This window comes from Cygnus atratus, chromosome 5, assembly GCF_013377495.2.
Source record: "Cygnus atratus isolate AKBS03 ecotype Queensland, Australia chromosome 5, CAtr_DNAZoo_HiC_assembly, whole genome shotgun sequence".
NCBI classification, from domain to species: domain Eukaryota; kingdom Metazoa; phylum Chordata; class Aves; order Anseriformes; family Anatidae; genus Cygnus; species Cygnus atratus.
Genome location: NC_066366.1, coordinates 62,992,381 through 63,015,615, shown reverse-complemented (window position 1 = coordinate 63,015,615; position 23,235 = coordinate 62,992,381). Strand labels below are relative to the sequence as shown.

The 23,235-nt window shown below is 51.0% G+C and overlaps 2 protein-coding genes across 6 annotated transcripts in view; one reads left to right on the top strand and one right to left on the bottom strand.

Moving 5' to 3' along the window:
- Window positions 1-7,637, bottom strand: part of MAP4K5 (mitogen-activated protein kinase kinase kinase kinase 5) — a 70,464-nt gene extending 62,827 nt beyond the window's left edge. For 2 of the 4 annotated variants that reach the window (XM_050711001.1, XM_050711003.1), the window contains exon 1: window positions 7,139-7,637. In XM_050711001.1, the coding sequence (XP_050566958.1) occupies window positions 7,139-7,246 (108 nt within the window). In that variant the 5' untranslated portion in view covers window positions 7,247-7,637. The remainder of the gene's footprint in view (window positions 1-7,138) is intronic. The other 2 variants (XM_050711002.1, XM_035551268.2) reach the window with 2 other exon arrangements.
- Window positions 7,638-15,430: 7,793 nt separating this feature from the next.
- The window catches only part of ATL1 (atlastin GTPase 1), a 29,708-nt gene continuing 21,903 nt past the window's right edge, over window positions 15,431-23,235 (top strand). Inside the window, exon 1 of one of the 2 annotated variants that reach the window (XM_035551119.1) lies at window positions 15,431-15,570. In XM_035551119.1, the coding sequence (XP_035407012.1) occupies window positions 15,537-15,570 (34 nt within the window). In that variant the 5' untranslated portion in view covers window positions 15,431-15,536. Of the gene's footprint in view, window positions 15,571-18,128; window positions 18,324-23,235 lie in introns of those variants that run through there. The other variant, XM_035551118.1, reaches the window with a different exon arrangement.

Below are 23,235 nucleotides of genomic sequence, written 5' to 3'. Positions count from 1 at the left end.
ACCCTTGGGTAAAGGCCTGCAACAAGCTGAAGCACAGAACGGAACCCCTCTGTACCAAATGCTGAGATTTTCCCTCCAATAATCTTGAAAGGAAGAGCGCCTTATCAAGCCTTCTTAAGTGAGGAACTCCTGACAGCACAGAGCTTCATGTGAGAGACGTTTCCCGTGGGCCAGCTGCCTGCATATGAACAGGCAAAGCAGGGGCTCAAAACGATGGCAACGGTTTAAGTGTTACCCGGCAGATGAAGACACTGATTTTTTAGAGCTGGTTATGTGGGTAAGGCTTCACTCTCAGGGGAACTGCTCTGCTTTTCTGATAAACAGAAGCGATTCCCATCTTTCAGACAAGCCACTCTGGAACGGATTCCATAAACAAGACAAGGAAAGGGGATGGGAGGTGCAGGTCAAACAATGCTGCCTGTACAACTCATGCTGTGGAAACCCGCTCTCCAGTCTAACACACCACAGCTTGGAGAAAAACGTGGTGGTACATAGTACACAGACCCCTTCCCTATAACTAGGCAGGCTTGGTTAGCCTGTCAGAAAGACTACTCTACGTGGCGAAGCCAAATGGGAAGTTCAGGCAAACGATTCTCTGCACTACCTCTTCCATAGAAACGCTCTGCCAGGAGATTTGAACAAGCCCTAATGAAATAAATTGGCTTTTGCTATTTCCCAACTACTGTCAGTGTCAGGTCTACCTTATTTACCTCACTGAAAGCAAGGTAACATCTGTTTTTATAGGTAATAAATGCAAATCTTGAACAAAAAAGACTCTGCCCTTCTCTCTACATCTCTACTGGAATCCCACAACGCCCTCATAACCTCACGAGTTGCCATAAACCACAAATCAAAGGTCCACCAAACCTTGATGAGAGTCCTTATTGGTAGGAAGCCTTCAGAAATTTGGAGAGAGGGTAAAGCGTTCTAAATCTTTGAAGAAATATTAAATCTGTGAAGAAATATTTTATCAGAAATCCTACCAAAATGGCAAAGCGTAAGAAAGTCTCGGTAATCTAAAACAGGAGGCATCAGGGTTGCCTTGAGCTGACAAACAACTTTTCTGTATGAGGAGACCTACCCGTTTTGCACTGCTCTCCTGCGGAATCACCTGTGGTTAATGCTGCCTCCTCTCCTCATTCACAGCCACAGCCAAGAAGCGAGGTGCCAAACACGAATAAAGGTAGCAAGCGCGTTTGTTTTTCCAGCTGCAGGGCGGATGGACAGTTGCTGGTGTCAGCCAAATAAGCTGGCAAGCTCCGTTCTGGCCGTGCTTCCAGGAAGAGCCGTTCCATCGGACACGGATGGTCTGCGTATCACTCCGTTTGGAACCACGCAGCCACCTCACGCTGCAAATCTTGGCCACGCTCAAAGCTATCCAGATGAGCTGGCTCTGAAAGTAAGCGCTGCATCTTCTGGAGACGAAGCGGAAGCAGGTAGTGGTATGCAAATGTCATGATCTTTGATCTGTTCTTCCTCCTCAGAGATTTCCCCTGCTGTTGGGGGCGATTCACAGGGGATATGCCAACTGCGCCACGTGCTTCCTCCGAATGGGTATCTCCGGTTGAAACAGAGCTCCAGGGTGGAAGGCAGAAAAGGGAACTGAAGACTGCATCAGAGACAAGGCTGGGGAGACCGGGACATTAAACTCGACAGAACAGGCTCTCAGCTCCTCTACGACTTAAGGGATGCATCAGTGCAAGGCAGACAATGCACCGAACCCAAGCAAGCATATAATCCTTGCAGACAAGCGCTGTCGACACACCTAACATTGCCTCCTACATCAGCCCTCGCTGAAGAAAACACTGCTGGCACCAACAGCACCACAGTTGCCTTTCTGGATGCAGCCTCAGTACTAGCTGACAGAAGCATACTGAAAGTTGCTGCCACGCTTTCTTTGGCTCCTCTGGTACCCAGCCTGGGAGGACAAACCTCTTCACAAAGAGATGGGAAAGAAATCAGACCGTGTTTTGAAGATTTCGGATGCTGCCTGCTTTTCAAAATGAGACATGGGGAGAAATGCTCCTAGGGAGAGGTGCTCTACTCCCCACCGCAGAACCTCTGAAGAGCCCCAGCCAAACCGCAGGGCTCACCAGAAAGCAGAGCTCCCACGAGGTCAGGAAGTTGCCACGTGGTGCATTCAGAGGTGAGAGCCATCAGACCAGAAACATTTCACATGGGGCACTCTGGCACCGAGACCCTGTGTGTTCAGCATTCGCTTTGAAAGGCAACGCTTCTGTTAAGCACTCAGGGGAATGAGTTTGGGTCCTCACACGCCATTAATGGGAACCACAGGCACACAGGAGGTAGTATTTAAACCCAAACAGCTTTGAATGTTTCACGATAAAGACCAAATGCTTAATAAGAAAAAAATCAAAGATTACAAAGAGAAAAACAAAGGCTTCTCCCCAACTCCTGAATATCCTACAAGTGGGTGTCATGAAGCCACTGAGCAACTTAGTTCTCAGCACTATGTATCTCACCGACTGCGTCCAGAAGAAAAGCACGCAATTTCCCAGAAGAGAAAATCCACAGCAGCAGGAAGAAACTCAACAGCAGCTGGTTCGATGCCACTCCAAACACCCTTCATATGGGAAAAACAGGAGTATGCAGAGTTCATGCATGGCTACAGCAAACGCTGCTCAACCAGACGGCTCTGAGCTGGGGAGGAGGAGTGGAATCCCTCTACGTGACAAATGGTTATGGTTATCGATACGTGTAAGCGACGTGCAGGCACCAGGAAAAGAAACGCCGAACCAGGGACGCTCTGCAGCTGCAGAGACTTTCATACAGAGCATGAATAAAAACCCAAAGCCTTAATACCCCATTTTTGATCTGTTGGCTTTAACCAGGAGGTTCTCATGCTCTGTGAAACCAGACCGACATTAAGAATATCAAATACCCGTTCTCAGCAGGCTGTTCCTACAGAAGTTATACATACTCCAGGGCCCCGTGCGTAAGGTCCTGACCACAAAAGCAGGGCAAAAACCCAACCTGAACTTAAGAAAGTCTGAATTTATGGCAACCTTTTAAAATAATCAGTTGTTTTTTGATGTTGATGGCGGTGTTTTTGATTTTGTGGGGTTTTGTTTGTTTGTTTTTAATAATACTGAGCAAAAGCACCTCTGGCTGTGCTGACGCTATTCCACCTCTCAGTATTTTCTTGCACAGGGTACTTCTCAGCCAACATCATTAACTGGTTCAGGAGATTAAAAAACATCCCAAGAGAATGAGAGAGACTGAGCACATGAATTAAGAAGGGATTAAGTTTCTGTGATATTTACTAAGAATGTCTCTTGTTTACAGATAGTTTCTGCTATTAATTTGGTGCATTTGTCTCCCCCGTGCTTACTTTTACAGAAAGCTATTGCAGCACTGTTCACAGTCCTGCTTGGGAAAGCAACAAAACAAAACAAGACAAGACAGCTTCAGTATTGCTGCACAAGATCGTATTTTATCATCGCCTCTCAGTGAGGACAGACATCTAGCTATTCATCACTCAAAAGCAGCCTGCGGAGGGTGCTGGGCTGAGCAAATACATGATTTTTCAGCTCAGCTGCCAAACAAGAGCATTCAAAAGGACGGTTCACATCAACCACCCTTTTGTTCCCCTCCCTCAGTGCTGAAGGTTAGTTAAAACTCTCTTTGGGGCACTTGCATTAAAAATCCACAAAAAGCAAAGCCTCGCTTAGCTGGGAGAGAAGGGCACAGAGGAGGCAGTAGCGAGCCTTTTGTTCCCCAGCAGACTGCTGGTGAAGGCACTCACACGCAGCAGAAGACTTGAAATTCCTTTTTATGTGCACACTGTGGTGACCCCACAGCTCTCACCACAACACGGGGTATTCCTTCCCCTAAATCTCTCCACCAAACCTATTCCAAGTCATTAATAAATAGCCAAATGAAACCCTCCATGCCAGTAAGATGTAAATCTGAAGTTACTGACCTAATCCAACGCTTGTTTTCCAAGTCCCTTAGGACATCAACATCTACAAATATGTATAACCTAACAACTTGATGCTCTCATGCAACCAAATCCCCTACAAGCTAAAGAAAGCGGGTCAGCCTTGCACTGTCCCAGTACTTCCAGAAAATATCATGGACTTGCAGATACACGTGCTTATACAACTGATCATGTGAATTTGTCACCAAAACAGGCCTCACACAAATCCGACTACAAAACACCACTGAAAAGCTGCAGGTTGGTTCACGGACGGGTCATGCTGGCACCCAGGAAACCCCATCAAGACCCGGGAAACATCTGGGACGCATCCAACCACAAGACGGGAGTTTACGTGGGACGGGATCTGACGGGCCACTTAGCGCAGGAGGCTAAATTCTACTTGCAGTTTCTCAGGGACTCGTTTCAGCTTTCTGTCCTGTCACTGGACAGCTGGAGGCTTTCTGCATTAACGCCACACACACGAGGTCCGTTTCAGTACCAGCACCAGGAACACGAACAAGCTTACACCACTTTTAAACTCCTGCTTTGAGACGGGTATGCGACGGAAGCGGGCAAGCAGAAATCTTGCCAGGAAAGCCAAGCTGAAACCTCTCTCTTGTAGCCCTCATTGCTGCAGTGCTGATGGGTACGATGCTGGGGACACGAACCATTTGGCAGGAATTGGGGGAAAGAAAACCAACTGTTGTCATATTAAGTTCCAGTAAGCGCCCAGCTACATTACCACCTCTTTCAGAAGCCAATAATTTAAGACGTGCCTAACACAATGCTTTGGGAGAAAACGTATTCAAGTGGATTACAATCAGCTTAAGAGTAAAATCCTCTATTAAGAAAAAAAGCTTTCCCAACACAAACGGAACAAGTAACGTGCTAGGGTTTTAATGAAAAGTGTGCTTCCAAGACTGGTAGGCCCAAACTTGGACCTACTTACACCCACAGTGCACAGATAAGAAAATAGTTTATTTAAGGATGGCTTCTTTCCCACCCTGAAATGCAGTTTGGGGAAAAAAAAATATTAAAATAAGGTCAACAATCCAGTACTTATGAGTACCCTACAATCAACCATTGTGTGCCATGGAACAGAGGGAAAAAAAGCACAAAGACTAAGAAAACACATTTTAGTTTTAAGCTTCCATAGCAGTTATGAAAAGCAAAGTGGGCAGGAGATTTTTAGGAAGGCCTTAAATAAGTTTCTGTAACCTAATAGTGAACACAAATATTTGCTTAACCCCCGCCTTCAACTTCCAGAAAAGAACTAATTACTCTAAAAGCTACCAAATGCCCCAAGAGGAATTTGAGGCATGAACCACCACCGCCACCAAAAAGCAACTGAGAAAGAGGCAGATCTCCCACAATCAGAAAGGCTGCCTCATTTAGACATCCTAAAAACAACTGTGCTGGAGACACTGGTGACTCATTATTGGTGATGGAGCAGGGAAACCACTTGGAGAGGTGAGAGGAAAATTCCATTTTAATTTCAGAGCGCTCTCTAGCAAGCCTTGCCTGAGCTCTGAAACAGAACAATGATCAGGTATTGACTAAGAAATGCATTTTATAAACACAACTGACAGCCCTCAGCACGCACAAGATGTGCCATCTGTGCTAAGAAGAGACTTAGCATGGACAGAGAAAATTAAAAGTACAATGCTTATATGTAACTGCTTGCAAGAAAAAAGGTTTACCTTAGTTACTCTTAAAATTAACACCACATCAATGACTTGCAGAAATAAGTTGGCTTTGCATATTTGCCATAAGGGCCTGGGCCACCCTATTCAGTACTCCCTTGACACAGTTCCTCCCTGTTTGCTGAGGTTTATAAAAACAAAGAGCAAACCAGTGACCTAGAAACAAATGCAGGCTCCTAAACTACTTTAAACTCATTAACTTTATACTTGCTGTAGGGACATAACTCTGGCAAAGGCTTTGATTTAAACTTGTCAGGTTGCTCTATGAGAAGGTTTATTCCTGCCTGGGACCCGTTCAGAGCAGAAGGCACGTTTTTCACAACCCAAAAAAAGGAGGGTTTGGGAGGAGGGGGTGATGTTTTTTTCAAAAGGGCTATGTTTACATGGCACAGAGCAGAGCCATGCATTCAACCAGCTCCGGAACCGGAAACTGTATGACATGTCAGCACAGCTCTCCCCTAATTAGCAGGATAATGAAAAGCAGAATATTTCTTTTTTTTTCCCAACCAAGAGCAAAGGGATGACACAAAAACACTTCTCTGCGACACAGCTCGTCATTTCTCATCGTGCTGCCCTGTGCTGTGCCCAAACACGCTAGCTGAAGGCGTGCTGAGTTTCAGATTTAGGAAACCTGAAATGTCCTTTTTGAGTATTTAGGGCTAGGTTCCCTAGCAGAGAAGTTAACTGATCTGTGCACAGTGCTCTAGGAAAATAAAAAGGTAAATACTCTGTACCTTCAAAACTGTTAAAAAGAACTCCCCGAGGCCATGAGCAACCATTTCAAAGGGGCGGTGGGAACAAGATCCAGCTATAAAACTTCAATTTGAACATTAGCAAAGAGCCCTCCCCCTGCATGCGGCAATTACCAGCGCCTTTCATGTGGCAGAGCAACGCACCTTTTCCTGTATGTTTGGCTGTGCCAGGTCTATTTAAAACACACTCAGCAGCAGTGCGAAGTAAAACAGCACAGCCACCCTTCCCACGAAGCCGAACAATTCGGATTGCCATCGCACAGGCCAAAATCGTGAACGCTTTCTTTACAAGCAACCCAACTCCTGAAGTTGCTGCGAGCATCCCTGATGCCTACAGAAGGGGCTTGCATCTCCCTGAGAAAAGGACGTGCCGTGCCTACACCTTCTGTATCACACAGCTGTGGTTACGACTGCCTCAGACACGATACGGGCAGTTTCGAGAGCATCTCTCGGGCTCGCAGCGCCAACCCCACAGCGAGCTCTCGCCCAGCTCCAGCTTCTGAAGAGCCGTAATCTGCTTCTGCCTTTCGCGTGCTATTATTAACCTCGGGGATAAACTCGCACCCTGTTCATCAGGTGCTTTAACCGAGGGTTCTCAGAACAGGTAGGGCAAGCCAATACCCTCTGCCTTCGGTAGCAGGGAGGCGTAAAAGTGTCGCCTGCAGCCCTCACGGCCCCGAGGCTCCAGCACCAGCCCGGCGGATCCCGGGGAGGGCAGAAAAGGGCCCTGGCCCCCCTCTCACCTTGTAGACGTCTCCGTAGGTGCCGCTGCCCACCCGCTGGATCAGCTCGTAGTCCTGCTGCGGGTTCCGCCGCAGGATGTCCCCGCTCGGCCGCGCCGGAGGCTCCATCGCGGCGGGCCCGGCAGCCGCGGCCGCCCTCCCTCCCTCCTGCTCGCCCCGCGGGCCGGGGCCGGGGCTCAGCCGCTGGCCCGCATGGCTCCGGCCGAGGGAAGGGGCTGCCCGCTGAGGGCAGACAAAGGCCGGCGGAGGAGCGCTTGGCACGGCCGTTGGGGCCCGGCCGCGGCCGCTGCGCCCTCCCCGAGGCGCCGGGGAAGCGCCCAAGGGCGGCGGGCAGCGGCGGGGCAGCGGCGGGGCGGCCCCTGGAGGCCCGCGGGGAGGCCGGGCCGGGCCCTGCCTGCGCACCCGCGGCCCTTTGTCCCGGCGGAGAGCGAGAGCCTCGGCCTCCTCCGCCTCCTCCTCCTCCTGTCCCTCTCCTCCTCCTCTTCCTCCCGCACGCACCGCCGGGACGGGCCAGGCCGGGACGGACGGCACCGGGCCGGGCCTCCGCGACGCCGCAGCGCCACAGCGCGGCCGCCCGCCGCCTGCCCGCCCTCCTCCTCCTCCTCCTCCTCCTCCTCCTCCTCCTCCTCCTCCTCCTTCCCTCCCCGGCGCTGCCTCGGGCCCTGCTGCGCCCTCAGGCCCTTCCCCGAGGCTCCTGAGGCCGGAGGGGGCAGCACCGTGAGCCCCCCGGGGGGAGCACACGCCGTTTGGGCTGCTCCCCGCGTTGTGAGGCAGGAGGAGAGCCTCCAGCCTCGATTCACCACGTAAATAAACTTATATCTGTGTGTATGCTGCTGCCCAAACCGGGCTGAGCCTTCTGTCCGACGCCTGAGCTGTGTAGGCCCCGGGAGGGCTTATCACACAGCAAAACCCAGCTCCCAGCACGGAGGCGAGGGCAATTCACCCACTGCCACACACCAGGGACATGGGACCAGTTGGGCTTCCCAGATTTTTGTGATCCGGATTGCAACCTCGCAGCCACGTCGTCACGTAACGCTTGTCCTGGGCAAATCGAGGGCCACGGGCAGCCAGTGCGATGATAGTCATGCAAGAAGTAACTCGGGCCTGTTGGGGCTTGTCTCCTTGGGCTCCCAAACTCAGAAACACTTTGAAACTGTGAGATGGCAAGAATGCTGTATCTGCCTTTCCGCCTTTGGAGAATAATTATTTTCGGCAAAATGGCCGAACTTCTGAGTAAAACCCACCTATGGTCTCTAGAGTGCTGAACAATTTAATGAACCAAAAGGCAGGGGCAAGAGTAGCGGAATGCTGGAATTAGCATTAGTCTTTGCTGCACAGTAAAATCATTAAGGCCTAAAAGGAGGTGTGATTTTCTAGGTGCAAGAAATACCACATACTCAACGCAGGAAATATGTTTGCAAAAGCGAGGTAGAAAAAATTAAATGGATGCCAGATGTATAAGCCTTTTTGGTGTTCAGGACACTGGACTGGTTACTTGAGAACAGATTCTGCCCCCTTGGCAGGCAGACAGCCCAACCAGGTCCAATCTAGTTTATTGACAAAGTAGCTAGGTGCTGATTCCCAGTTTAAAATGGAGTCTGGATTTTTAGCTTACTTCAGCACATTTAGAAATGCCACGTGCACGTACCTGAAACATCACAGGTGATTGCATAAGCTTTTCCTTCAAAACACAGGCTCTCCAGCATAACTCATTAGGATTATTGGGCTGTTTGAGGTTAAACTAAAGACAACTTATGCAGACGTTCAGGAATTGCACAGTCGCATCTGATTTTATTGGGTTTTGATTTATGGGCTCATTTGAAATGGTGTGTTTCAGAAGCAGGCTCAGAAATGTAAACTATCTTGCTTCCAAAGAGGTGGGGAAGCATGTGACTGCTAACTTAAAGAGATTCGCATTTAATTTCCCCTTGTACTCTGAAAGCCTTCTACATCCTGTATATTCTCTCCAACATAAATACGTAAGTTTTCCTGAACACCCAGCAAATAAAGAAAAGAAAAAACTATTTACCCTTTAGGGAGCTGTGTTTCCTCTAGCGATTTTTAACAAAACAATTACCTCTCCCCCATAAATTAGCTTCCTGCACTCCTGATAGCGAGCTGTTTGTGTCCTTTTTTTTCCCTCTTCCTTGGCCAAGGGTTCGAGCACCGCTTCTCATTTTACTGATTTTCTGCTCTTGTCAAGACATCAGAAGACAGCACAGGAAAGAGGCCGTTTCATTTTCCAGTAGCAGATGGTGCATTAAGGCTTGACCTCCTAGAACGTCCTGCAGATCCAAGGGCCTTCTGATGACTGCAATTTAATGCAAAGCCTCCTTTATTGACCACTGTTTTGCCCTCGCTTGGTTAGTCTTCACGTCCCACCTGGAGGTTTAGTTTCCTGTAGCACATTGCCAGTGCTGTAGAGTGAACTCAGAGACTGCCTCGTGATCCGTGCTTTATTCCATCTTCCCCAGCTGGGTCTCAGGCCCTGCTGGAAGCGCTTCTGGAAAGTGTACATACATAATAGCAGCACCAGGTCTGTATTATTAGAGCCATTTTATGATTACAAAAATTGAGGTAAATGGGTTGTGCAAAGCATATGGTCCAAGACATGGCCTGACACTGCACACTTCCAGCCATCTCCTCCTGCACACATGCTGGTTTCCATTCTGTATTTTCCACCCAGGACCATGCTGCTTTTCTGGTCAAGCACGTTAAGGAATGTGCTTTTATGTAGCATCTTTCATCTGGATGGGTCCCAGCCGTAAAAGGAATGTTAAGTGGTTTTACATAAGGCATTACGTAGGATTAGAGAATGTGATCTGTTTGCATTGTAGTCTTAACAGGAAGAACAGCGAAAATTATTTAAATGAGACATCCAGATTTATCTGGTAGCGGTCGGTGCAAAAGTGTACCAATTTCTAACTGAGCAGTGCAATAAAGGTGCTTGTAAAAGCAGCACAGTGTGCTGTGCATGTGAACGCATGTTCATTGTCACATCAGAAACTGAGCAATGAAACATTAGCAAGAAGAAAAAATTTTCAGCCCTACTTTTCATCAGATTGCTAAAGTGTCTTTAATTTCACATGGTCTACTGATCTCACACCAAAGGTGTTCAAAACTATCCTGTGGGATTACTTCATGGTTTCGGTGCATTTGGGTACTAAAATAGATCAGATGAACAGCAATAAGGAAGCCAAAGACTCAGGAATCAGCGACAAGGTCTGCAGCTTTTTCTGCTCATTGATTTGAGCAATACACTCTTTTACATCAAGCTTAATTGTTGAGGCGACAAAGTAAGCTCTCAAGAAATGCTGCAGCATTTTCACTGTGGGGTTTGTGGTTTTGGTTTTTCGGACTGCTTTTCCTCCCTGGTGAAACACGTGCTGTTGCTACAGACTGCTGCCGCAAGCCCGGGGCCTGCCCGGAGGGAAGGGTCGAGGAGGATGGGGGAGCTCTTTCCAGGGCAGCTCCCCGCCACCGAGTCCAGTTCTGCCTGTGGCAGGTAGGATGCTGAGCCTACTGAAGCTTCTCAGCGTGGCAGGAAGGATGCTGAGCCTGCTAAAGCTTCTCAGCATCACTTCAGCAGCTCACAGTGCTGCTAACGCCGCTTCACCTGCTGAGCTCTGCTAGCAGGACCCATGGACAAGAGGGGCCGGGCAGGTTTCCCAGGGGCCAAATGAACTCTCATTGCTCGAACGGCCCTTTGGAGCTGGAAGCAGCTGGGATAACAGTTGCTGTGAGCACACGACCGGTGCAAAAGACGCCAGGAAAAAAAATAAAGAGTGGGTAAGGGGGCTCTGAAGACAGCCGGCTATTTCAGTTGCAAGAGTAGAAAGAGGGAGGGGTGTTTCTGAGATGGAAACACCATCCAGGAGAGAAAAGTCACCAAGGGTCTCTGAATGACAAAGCCTTCCCAGGCTGTCAAGAGGCTTCTATCCCTGGCAGGAGCAGGAAAATTAACCAAGACAGAGCTCAGCCCCTCTGCTGGCTTTAACTCAGGTCCCTGGGCAAGGATTTGTTTTTCACGGAAGGAACGGGAGCACCGCTGGCTATACATTACTCTGCGTCACCTTGTTTACGTAGCTGTAGCTCAGGTCGCTTTGCAGCTGAATGTGCTGTTTGTGCTCAACAGGAAGGAAGCGAGGGCAGAGGTGAAGCAGGCAGCTTCGCTGGCAGCCACTGCTCAGCACGGGGATGCAGGAAAATGTGACCGCTCAGTTAAAAGCAGCATTAACGAGGGGACTTCAGAGCACTGCCTGGAAACCCATCTTCTCCCCTTGTTTCCAGGTGCATAAACCTGCCTGGAACATATTGCGAATATCTTGCTGAATCATGCAGGCAGGTGGACTCGGTTATTTCTGCCAAGACACAAGAGGAGCTGGAACCCTCTCCCTGGGAAGAGGTGTATCTTCAGGGGGAAATCCTAGAAACCAACTTGGCACACGCAGATTTTGCTTGGACTTACTACAGCCACGTTGCAGGCTGGTGGGGAAGGATGTTTTGAATATAGTGTCCATCTGTCTGTCAGCACAGGAGAGAAAGAAAGAATTGAAAACAATATTAGAAATAAATGGGCAGCTGGGCTTAGAAGAGCTCTTACTGACCCTTAGAGGAATATGAGGAAGGAAAAGAAATCTGGGAAGGTTATGGTTAGTCCTGCAACACCAGAATTATCTGAATCCAGAGCCGTGAGTGGGATATTTTATTCAAATTCAGCAAAACCTTGGAAGAGTCCTGAGGGTGCCATTCGGGGTGAGGAACCTACTGGAAACTGGCCTGATAGTCTAAATCAGATTAGAAAAGTTGCATCTGTTTATTGTAGGACTTGTGCAATCGTTTGTTGTCCCTGTGCTCAGCCTGACCAGACCCAGACAGCAGGGAGGCAGCCCACGGTGTTAAGCCCATCCTGTCCCCGAATGCACTCTGAGGTTGCCTTGGTTGAAGCTTTTGCCTGACGTCTCTTTTATCTAAATCACTTCTCATATTCTTTAATAGTTCCTTCAGTTTACAGAGCATCTTCCAGAAGGAAGGTCCTCCCCACAGACTGATGAAACGAGTCAATTAATTAACCACTGAAATTCTGTCTTCTCTCCGAGTGAAATATGATGGCTTTGTTACAGCCATGGTGTGCAGCAAATGTTTACTGAAGGAGCAAAGATAATTCCTCTGGTTGCAATCCCTGTTTAAATGTAGGCGGTCACAACGTGATTTGGGGTGAGAAATAGGAGCAGCAGGAACAGGAGGATTTCCTAAGCAACAAAGATCTGCTTCGCTTAAAAATACTTCAGTAAGGAAAAAAATAAAAACACCACCACCAACAACAATAACAAAACACAGAAATATGAGAAAGGCTTCAGAAGAAGAGGAGGGAGAAAGCTCATTTCATTTTATCACTTTTTGGTATTTCCTAGGAATCTTGGCCTCTTAACCCGAGAATAAGGCTACAGAAACAAGAACAGTGATGACAAATCACTGCCACAGAGGAGTGTAAGTGCTTAGGAGAAGTCCTCCTGCAACCCTCTTTAAGCACATTTAAGATCTGCATCCCTTGTACTTTCTCATGCAGTTAAGCAGAAGCAGTGTAAGAATGAAGACTGAGAAGGCGGAAGCGAGAAGAATAACTGCGGGAAGAAGCGAACGTGTTCAAGAACCTTTTATAACCAGCGTGAGGACGGACCTGGCGCTCCAGAAGGGCCCGGGCTAATGCGGTGCGGTGGCACCTGGGGCAGAGCAGGGATTTTGCAGCATCTGCACCCGACCCCTTACCTAAGTATTGCACAGCACGGCTGGCTCCTGCTTGCGAAGGACTGGGGATGGGAAAAGCAATAGTGAATGCTGCCGGGGTAAGTGGGCCAGTCAAATCAAGGTGAATTATGAAACTGCCCCCGCGAGCTCCGGGAGCGTTGCACATTATGGGTTTAAATCCAGGTTTTCTGTGGCCTTTTCAGCTCTGCGCCCCCCAGCACACCAGCCTGGGGACCCCACGGCCGCGGTATCTCTCTGCGCAGTTCTCTCCTTTTGTCTTTCCCCCATTTGGCATTGCTTTTCCTCCAGAGTGCTTCCACTGCGTGCCCATTCAGCGTACATGCCCTGCAGTCAGCTCTTTGTGATCTGGCAGCTCGGGCAGCAAGCATGTCGAGATGCTTCCGAGGGAGGGCTGCTCCAAGTGGAAAAATGAAGGCAGGATGAATCGACGGAGCAATGGGGTGGAGGGTGGGTGGCAATGAGCACGTGTGGAGTCACCGCCTGGGAACGAAGCCATGAGCAGAACACCCTGCCCCAGGTGGGGAAATATGGCAGGAACACCGACGTTCACCTGGCACAGCACAGGACCAAACCTCTGCCCCTCCTTCCCTCTGATGCCACATGCCTTAACGGAAAGAGAAAGGGAAAAAACGCCCATAAATGGGGCAATACAAGCTTGACCTGAGCTGCAGTTCTCAGAGGGAATGAAGAAAACAGGGCCTGAGCCCATCTTGGTTTAATCAGACTTTCAAATTAACAGATCTCCTTTTCTATCCTCCTTTTTTTTTTTTTTCCTCTCCATTTCCCAGCTGCTTTTCTTTTAATCTCCTGTTTCAACCTATTTGAACTCTGGCTGTCTCCAGTGTAAGAAATCCCCCTTGCAATGCTGCCTGCTTCTTGTCTGCTTCAAAGAGAGAATGAAAATGCACACGGGACTTTATTCTGTGTATATTTATAAATACATATAAATGCATATTAACAATAACCCCCATTTTAATTCTTCATTATATTTATGTATTATATTTTTATTCTGTTTATAATAATATCTATTTTACAGGGGTTATTTACAAAAGTTGTCAGGGAGCTCCTGCAAAGGCAGCGAGTGGCTGGGCAGCCCGCAGGCTGCGGGCAGGAGGATTCAGCTGCCGGCCACGTGAGCCAGCACTTCAGCGAGACGAAATTACATGTTTCCCTCCAACGCTATAAACACGGAGAGGAAGCCAACGGGGGGCAGTCGCTGGGTGCTCGAGAGGGCACTTACGAATTAAGCGTCAGCATATCAATGGGAGCGCAATGAAACGTGGCTTTGGCACCTATGAGCCGCCTGGAACATTACATCATTTTTGTCTGTTTTCCCTGCTTTCACAAAGAACAGATCCCAACGGTTCCTGTGCACCCAATGGGGCTGAGCAGCCATCTGGACTTTCCCTAACCACCGCGGGCCAGCGTGCAGCATCGAGCAGTGCTCTCCCAGCATCTCCCCTTGCAGACAGCCTGGGGCTCAGTTCCCTCCTCACCCTTCCAGACTTCTGCCTGGACGACCCTCCTTAGACCACCGCATTTCCAGTTTACGCGGTTGTGCCTCGAGTGCTGCACCGTGCTCCTTCCAAAGGGCGGCACAGAGCTGTGACGCGTGGATCAATCAGCAGCTTGTTGGCAAGCAGAAGTGCGGGCAAACATCAGCACAGGCCATAAGCTGTGGGCGAGGGCCGGTTGGGGCACGGCCGGTGCTGGTGCTGCTGCTCCCCTGCCCAAGTTTCACACCTGGGCGTTCCCTTGCACTCGGGCTGAGTCACGGTCTCGCGTGACAGAGCAGTGAATCAACCCCAGACACAAGGGAAACCCTTGCATTACGATCCCAAATAGGACTGCTCGCTGATATGGGGAAACTGGTGTGTGTTATCAGTTGTGCTGCGGCTAAATCCTGGTGAGCCCAAGCCTGGCACCCCTTGTGCTGCATCCGTAGGTGTGTGGTGTACCTCCGGGGGATGCTGCTGCCGTGGGTGGGGAGCAGGACCCCGGGTGCCACCCCCACCCCAGGGCAGGATCTATCCAGTGATTTCTTCACCCCAGTGTGCACAAGGGATGAGGAGGGCAGGACGCCTGTCCGGCGTGTGCACGGGAAGCGTGCATGCGTGAGCCCAGACGTGCACGGGCGCGGGGTGTTCGTGTTGCGTGTGCACCCCCAGGCCAGCGGGGTACCCCCAGCAGGGCACAATCCCCCGGCGAGGGGCGTGCAGGCGTGACCCCCAGCCCCCGGGGGTGCCCTGCTGGGGGTCACACCCTGCCCGCACCCCGAACCCCGCCGCCCCACCGGGGCTGGGTACCGGGGGACGATCCCGGTACCGCGGGCACGGAGCCCCCGCAAGCCGTGGGTGCCCGCTGGCGGTGCGCAGCGCCCGGGGACGAGCTGGTTCCCGGGTGCGGCTGCCCTGTGGGACCCCGTTCCTTGCCGAGCCGTGCCGAGCCGAGCCGAGCCGAGCCGAGCCGAGCCGTGCCGTAGCGGCGGGCGGGGATGCTGCCGGTGCCCCCGCCCGCCCCCCCGCCCCCGCGGCAGCCTCGCCAGACGCAGCGCGGCTCGGAGCGCGCACGGAGCCTCCCGCAGCCGCCGCCGCCGCCGCCTCCCGGGCAGCCCCGGGCAGCCCCCGCCATGGCCCGGAACCGCAGGGAGAGGAGCGGCTGGGGTAGGCGGCGGGGCCGGCACGGCACGGCACGGCACGGCACGGCACGGGAGGGGAGGGGAGCGGAGCGGAGGGGAGGGGAGGGGAGGGGGCGGCCGAACAATGCCCGGGGCCGGGATGGGACGGGGCGGACCCGGGGGCTGCGGGAGGGAGGGCGGGGGGAGGCCGGTCCGGAGGGTCCGGGGGGACGGGGACGGGGAAGGAGGCAGGGAGGGAGGCAGGGAGGCCGCCGAGGCCTGTCCCCGGCCGCCACCGCCCTCGGCCTGCGCGGGGGGGGGCTGCTGCTGCTGCTGCTGCTGCTGCTGCTGCTGTTAGTGCTGCTGCTGCTGCTGCTGTTAGTGCTGCTGGTGGTGGTGGTGGTGCTGCTGCTGCTGCTGCTGCTCCTGGCCGCCCCCGCTGGCCCCCTTCAGCCCCGGCCTCGCTGGCACGATGGGGACAAGGCAGCAGCCCCCACCCCGCGAGCAGGGGTCCCGCACGCCCAGCCCTCTGGTTCTACACGGGGGCTTTCCTGCTGCTCGAGGCGTTGCTGGAGGATCGGGCCCTCCAGAGGGGCCATTTTCAGAGCGCCCCTTCCCGCCCGCAGAGCGGGCACCGCCACAGGCAGGAGGAAGCCTTGCTTCCCTCAGGGCCTCCCTTCTCCTCCAACCCGCCATCCTACGGGCAGGTCTGGGGAAAAAAACAGCGCCCGCCAGCCATGGACAGCCAAAGCTGGTCCCACAGGTGGGCTGTGCAGGGCACCAAGGGGGCTCCGAACCTTTTTCCCCCTGCCCACAGCCGGGGCCACAGCCCAGCCTTCTTTGTTCGCCCTTCGGTGGTGCACCGCTGTACCGGCTTCTGCTGATGCATTGTCAGCTTTGTGGAAAAAACAGCTTTAATACGGCAATTTGCCATCATTTAAGGCTGCTGAGGTGTGATTTGTCATCCCCCGAGTTGTGTGCCGTGCGAACCGAGCCATCAGTGCTCGGGGTGCCCTGTCTCTTCAGGCGGAGCAGGTGAGCTGAGCCGTGGTGTTTAGATACACAAATTACATTCTAATTTGTATAGATGACTGTAGTGTTTCCCACGGTAATGATTAGCAGTTCAGGGACACGTTTGCAGAAGTGTTCAGATAACGGAGCCTGCGATTTAAGCAGTCGGAGCATGCGATGTTCTCTTTGCAGGAGAGCGGGAGAAAATAAGCAACGTTCATTTGATAAAGGCCGTTTGTAGCTGTGACACTACGAGAAGGCTCTTAGGCCTTGGATAAACTGCAGGGGAAACTTCTCGTGAATATTTTGACGTTCTCAGCTTTGTCTCGCAGAACTGTCAGTCCCGTTTTTGTGCGGGTTGAGTATTACACGCACGTACGCGCGCTTGAGCTTCCCCTTCTCATCTTGATAGCGTGAGAAGAAAATGCAAACGATGTCAGACCAGATTTCAAGGGAGAAAAACATCATCTTGGAAGGTACAGCCTTGACCTAGCAGAACTATTAGGCACATACCTCGGTGTGAGCCTCCTGCTAAGCCATGCTGGAGTGAAATGCGATCTGCCGCTGATTCGCTAAACTCTCGCTTAGCTTCTGGGTAAGCTTCGCAAGAACCTGGAACCACCTGCAAATCTAAGCGGATCTCCGCGGGGTTTGCCTTCCATCCACGGAGCCAAATCGTACCCACAGAGGTTTAGGTATTCCTAGAATGATTCCCAGCGCTTTGCCAGGCCGGTTGATGTTATTACAGGTAATAAATTAGAGAGCAAAATGCCTGTACTTTGTAATACAGCAAAAGCCCCCTTTAACGAAGCGTGCATTTATACACAGCACCTCGTTGCCCTGAAGGATGTGTTTATGCCCACTGGGTGCTGACATCAGCCTGTGGGGGGACTTCAGGGCTCCATTTCTTAGCCTGCCTGCTGAAGGAGGAGTCTGAGCCTCTCACCATCCGGGCTCTCCAGCTATGGCAGCAAGTCCTCGGTGTGCTCTAAAAATGTGCTTATGGGTCATTAAAAATACTATGCTATTTTGAAACGGATCAAACTTTGTCCTAGTTACTTTCCGGTTAGCCAGGCCTGAAAGGAGACGACTGCTTAGTGCAATCCTTCGCCTTTGTTTCATAAAAATAATTTGCTTTTTTAAAGATCACAGAGTGAATTAGGGTGAGCGATTGCATAGCACCCAGACGAAATTGCCTCCAGTCAGCTCTCAAAGCTAGGTTGCTGCCACACGCATACTTCCCCGCGAGCTCGTGCAGGGGCACGTAATGCATCAAGCGCAGGATTTAGCCCTGCGCAGAAGGTCAGCATAAGGCTCTGCATCGCTTAGGGCTCCGTTACTGAGCGTGCTAAGCGGTGCCGAGACCTCACAACTGCTGCTAGTTGTGGGATGAGCAGCTGAGGGAGCTGGATATGAAAAAAAAATCACGTAGAATTGTGCATCAGAGGAAGGGATCCTGCTTTTGCCTGAATAAGGACTGCTAGTCTGAATCCTCATGGGTGCAGTCAAGTCCAGCCAGCTTGATGAAGGCTCGTAGTAGCTTCCACTGATGTTTTTTTTTTTTTTTTTTCTGAAATTCTTTGTGCTTTTCAGTTGCAGGTGCTCAGCAGCCTGCTCCCCTTGTTGTGGCAAAGCCGTTAGAGATCTCTGCTCCCCGTCACTCATTTACACAGCTCAGATGAGAACAAACTGCTTGAAATTTCTCGTTTCCCATCACGGCCCATGCTGTAATCAGAATGACCCACTCATCAAGAATTCAGTTTCAAAACCATAAAAGGGAGTACAGAGGTAATACTTGTTGGTCAGGGTTTTCAAGCTGAACTAGAGGCTAGTGAGAGCTCTTAAAGGAGCCTGATGGTCAGGAAGTGCTGAGCAACTATTTTGGGAGAACGGACTCTTCCAAAGCAGGCCAGACAGATCAGCGATGCCACGCTTTCTGCATGGACAGCAAGGGGTTCAGCTGGAAAGAAAAGGACGATTTTTGTGTTGGTTGGTGTTAAGTAACAGTGCTAACAGCCCTTCTGGTTGTCATTTTGTTTCTGACCTTTTCTGGTGGAACCTCATATTCCCCTTACAGGCATTTCTTTGTCACTCTCAACGCTGGGAACCTCCTGAAAAGCGAAAGCTGAGGTTTTTCAGACAGGTGTGCCTTTGCACAAAAAAATAGATATGAGAAGATTCACAACAGCATTGCTAGCTTGTAAATGAGAAGGGAAAATGAAGTTCTGGGACTTGCAAGAAGAAACGAGGCCCAACACGTGGTGGTTGGTCCTCATGCCCTTGCCTTTGAGGCAGTAGCATTGTATAATAAATCAAAACAGCGGGATCTGTTTCATTCAAAGATTAGCAGGAGCAAGAGCAGCCTGCCTTTCCCCTTCTGGTGAGGAAGCAGGATGCCCTGGGCCTGTTTTGCAGCGGTGAGCGGTGCCCTCGGCGTGCTCCGTGCCATGCCTGTGCCGTGAGAAGCGCTGGCGGCGGCTGCCTGCCTGCTCAGTGGAAGGGGAGGCAGCCCGTGGGGCTGTGTCTTGCTGTATTTTCACTGCTAAACACACGGGTGAGGAGCACACACAAACATTGCTTAGGGCCTAGGTGGGTCACCTCCAAAGCCACCTCGCTCTGGAGCCACCCCAGCTCCTTGGGTCCTGGAGAAGCGCTCACATTTACGACTGGGTGAAGGACAGTTAAGTGTTAGAGCAATGAAGGAACTGAACGCAAATTTCCCAAATGGGGTGGAGGCTCACTGACCTCTGCCAAGCCTGTAAAATATGTTTAAAGCCCTCTGTATACATTAACATTCCTTCAGAGCGTAGTGGCCTTTCATGCTATATCCTGGGATCTTGTGGCACATTGACCAAACTTTGTTTTCAGGCAATGGTAACAACAAAAGGGTAAAACTGATCAGAAATGACTAAATGAAATACTGGTGGTGGAGGGAGGCTGGTTGCTGACAAACCAAGTGGATTAAGGACCATGCAGGAAATGCATAATGGGTGCAAAGCAAGACTTTTGGAGACGTATTCATGCAAGGTGTGTTTCAGTCATCGTGTCACATGTGTGTCTGGCTAGACTTAAATGTGGGTGAGCGAACAGCCCCGGAATTTCTGTCTCAGAAATAAATGATGGCCTTTCTGGAGTGTTCTCTTACGATAGTGTTTTGACAAACAGAGATGGGATAAGGTTCCCTCTGAGAGTTGCCCACCTGGGCTTTGAATCAGCCTGTCCTGGCACGTAGACTGGCGTGGGCATAACCACAGGGCTGTCTGGCGTGACCTCAAACTTCCTGAACGACCTCTAGAAGGGAATCTGTTTGAATCTGCTTTCTTCCCGAGGTAGTTGGTGTGCCCGTCTCTGAAGCATGCTAATTACAGACTCAGCCCTGGGAATTCCGCCGCGATAGGCATTGCTGTTGTCTCAGGGCTGGCTAAGGCACTGAAATTTAATGAGAGAGGTAATAGGTGTTGGTTTCACTTCGTATTTTGGCATTTGAGCTGCCCCTCTTTGTAACAGACGGTTTGGTGGCCAGTAATCAGCCAAGCCCTTGCTTCTCCCAGCAGCCTTCCATGCAGGGAGTTCCTAAACCACTGGCGTTATCAGCACGCTCGCTCATCTCCTCGTTCCGGCTGCCAGAGGAAAAAGGAGCTGGGCTGCTCGTGCTGTAGTCGAGGCTGCTGCGCTGCCAGCTGGATGACTCAGGGCTGGTGGCAGGAAGGTGCACTCGGCATCTTGCCTGGCAGCTCCCTCCTGCGAGCACCCTGGGCGCGGAGAAGCTCGCTGGGAGCACGGCAGAGTGCTGATGGCCCCGGGCAGAGGCGGTAACACCACTGTGCGCCTGGCCTCAGCGGGGATAGCCTGAGATCGCAAAGTGAGCACAGGCTGCTACCAAGTGTGGCTTTTTACCTGCCATGTGCTATTGACCAGGGACGGGGCCGATTTTTTGCATCGCCTGGTTGGTGGTGCTCGCTGAGAGCGCTGCCATTTGCCCATCTCTGAGGGCTTCCACAGGAAGCCAGAGCCTGCCTTGCACCCGGGTTCAAGACAGAGCAGTGACCGTCTCTGTACGTCCAGTCAGGGACACAATTCCTGCGTGGACATGGGGAAAGCACCAGCCCTGGGGGCGAGGCCGGGGCCCCAGGCGTGCTGTGCCGCTGTCCTCTGGCTGCCTGGGGGTCTTACAGGGTCTTAGGGGCCATGGGGGCAGCCGTGCCCTGGACATGTATGAGTAGTGTAGGAAGGGGAGGTGAACATCTGTGTATTTTTAAACCCAGCCCTGGAGGCTTTCCGACCTGCTGGCTAGGCACCTGCTGGGAACTGGGAGCGGCAAGCTGGCAGAGCCCTGATGGATGGAAGGGAGGGCTCTGCCCAGCCGGGCGGCCCCGCTTTGTCCTCTCGAAGACACCATCTCCCAGGGGCAGCGCTGTCTAGACACCTTATGGCAGCCCCGCGCCCAGGGAATTTGCTCACTCATAGCTGCCAGGGCAGTCTCAGCACCTCGGGATGCAGCTGTGCCCTTCTGCGCTCAGTGAGGAGTGTTATTCTTCCCCTACCCTGCCCTTGTGCAGGATCGATACAGGTTATTGCTCTGCAACATCTCCTCTGCCTTGGCTGTCCAGTATGTGCTTTGTGTCAGTTCACTTCTCATTTTTCCTTATTAGCATGGTAAAATAGAGAGTTCTGCACAAGCCTCTCTCGGAGGGAAGGAGAGGGTCTCTGGCATGTGCTCAAAGCGGCGCTGCCTTTTCCAGCTTCCTCTGAGCTTTGCTCGTGATCTTTGGCTGGTTGGCAGGCAGTGGACTTATTTCAGCATCAGCGGAGTGAGTAGGACCTGTGGCATGGCAGCGCAGAATGGGATAAGTGCAAGGGGTACCGTAGCTTGGAGAGAGATGTCTTTCTCTGCCGGAGCTGTTTGCACAGGGCAGATAAGCCTCCTGGCAGCTGAAGCCCTCTGTGCAAAGGGATCCTGCCTGGCCGCGGTCTGCTCAGTGCTCGGCTCGTGGTAATGTTAGTGGCACTGTGATATGTTTATAAGGCAAACAGCTGGGGTGGAAATGGCTTCAGAAGGGATCCACACAGCTATCGCTGCTGATCGAATTGATCCCGAGAGGGCTGCTGATGAGCAACCTAACCCAGCCAGTACAGGGATGTTTCATTCCAGAGGAAGAACAACAAGTTAAAACATTAAGCCTCTATTTTGTCTCCTTGGTCGTTTCTGTTTTTTTCATGCAGTGAAGAAACTGGGTTCAAAGACCCTCAGAATAGCAGCTCCGCATTATGTCTGTGTATTTCAGCAGGGGAATCAGGACCCAGGCTGCAGCCCTGGCATCTCACAGGTTGTGCATACGTAGGTAAGGTTCCCGGGCGCCCCAGGAGCACAAGAGCAGGGCTGGCAAGTTGGCTTTCTCGAGGTCGGTTAGGCAAGCCCGTGTTTGCACAGATGATGTCCTGGGTCATGGGTTAGTCTCTGGAATGAAATGTATTTATTGCGCAAACTGATTTAGGAAAAAAGATGACTTTATTAACGGGTCTCTGGAAAGCAGTCAGCATTTCTGTGACCTGTTCGTCCATAACTAAGGAAGAACAGGCTTAATTACTCACCAAAGTATGCTGCGTGATCAGTGACATGTAATTTATCTAATCTGTTCTTCTATGGGAGCTTAAATACATTAAATCAGCTGTCGGACCTTACACGGGCAAAATGTGAAACATGCTGTTTTAGTTTATTGAACTTTATTTAATTTTAACCAAAAAGAATTCCTACAGCAATGGCAAAGTGCTTTATTTTTTCCCGTGGATCCTCACAGACTGAGCATTCCTGTGTCAAGGAACTGCCTGCAGGAGCAGGGCCATTTTCTTGCTGCTGTCTGACAACACAATAAGCACGAATGCAAATTCCAGTCTCCTCCACCTTTCCACTTTAAATCACCATATGGAAAAGAGACGTGGATTCCACCCTGCTTCAGAGTCATGGAAACGAGCTGTTATGAAATGGGAAAAAGGAACTGTATCCTGGCAATTTCTGAATGAGCAGCTTGAGAATTGACGTAATTGCAAGGCGCCGAGAGAGAGCCGACAGAAAGGAGGAGTCGAGTTGGAAAAAGAGTAAAAAAAAGAGCGTGTTTAGGAAAGCTTAGGCCTCCTTCCTTTCCCTTTTGGCCAGATGATGTTTTGCCATTGCCAGGTACAACTTCCTTCAAAGCAGATAACTAATTTATGCTGGAAAGAACAATTAAAATAATTGATTTCCAGTAATGTGCCGCCAGCTTGTAAAAAAATCTCTGGCTCTCCAGTACAGCAGATAATCTAATAACCAGGACACGGAAGTTTCATCACATGGAAATAAATATGAAAGAGTTTTGTTTGCAGACGGCCCTCATGAAAGAAACAGAGATAATAGGGCTGAAATCAGCTCAGAGACCTGTTAATATAGTGCCTTTTCTCCCGATGTCTCTAATGAACTGGAAAATCAGCATATCCTGCTCATAATACTCTGTATTTTGCCCCCGTGTTGTGCAAACAGCCAGCTCAGGTGACAGAGGCAGAGATGTCCTCTAGCAGACCACGGCTGCTTTGGATGGCTGCCTCTGCCCAGAGACACTCTCCCAAAAGCTGTCAATACCTGGTGAAGAATAACAAGGTGCTCCTCATGGTTTCTGGTGTTTTGAAGGGACAGCACAACCTCTTTGAGCTGGTTACTGTTGGCGAT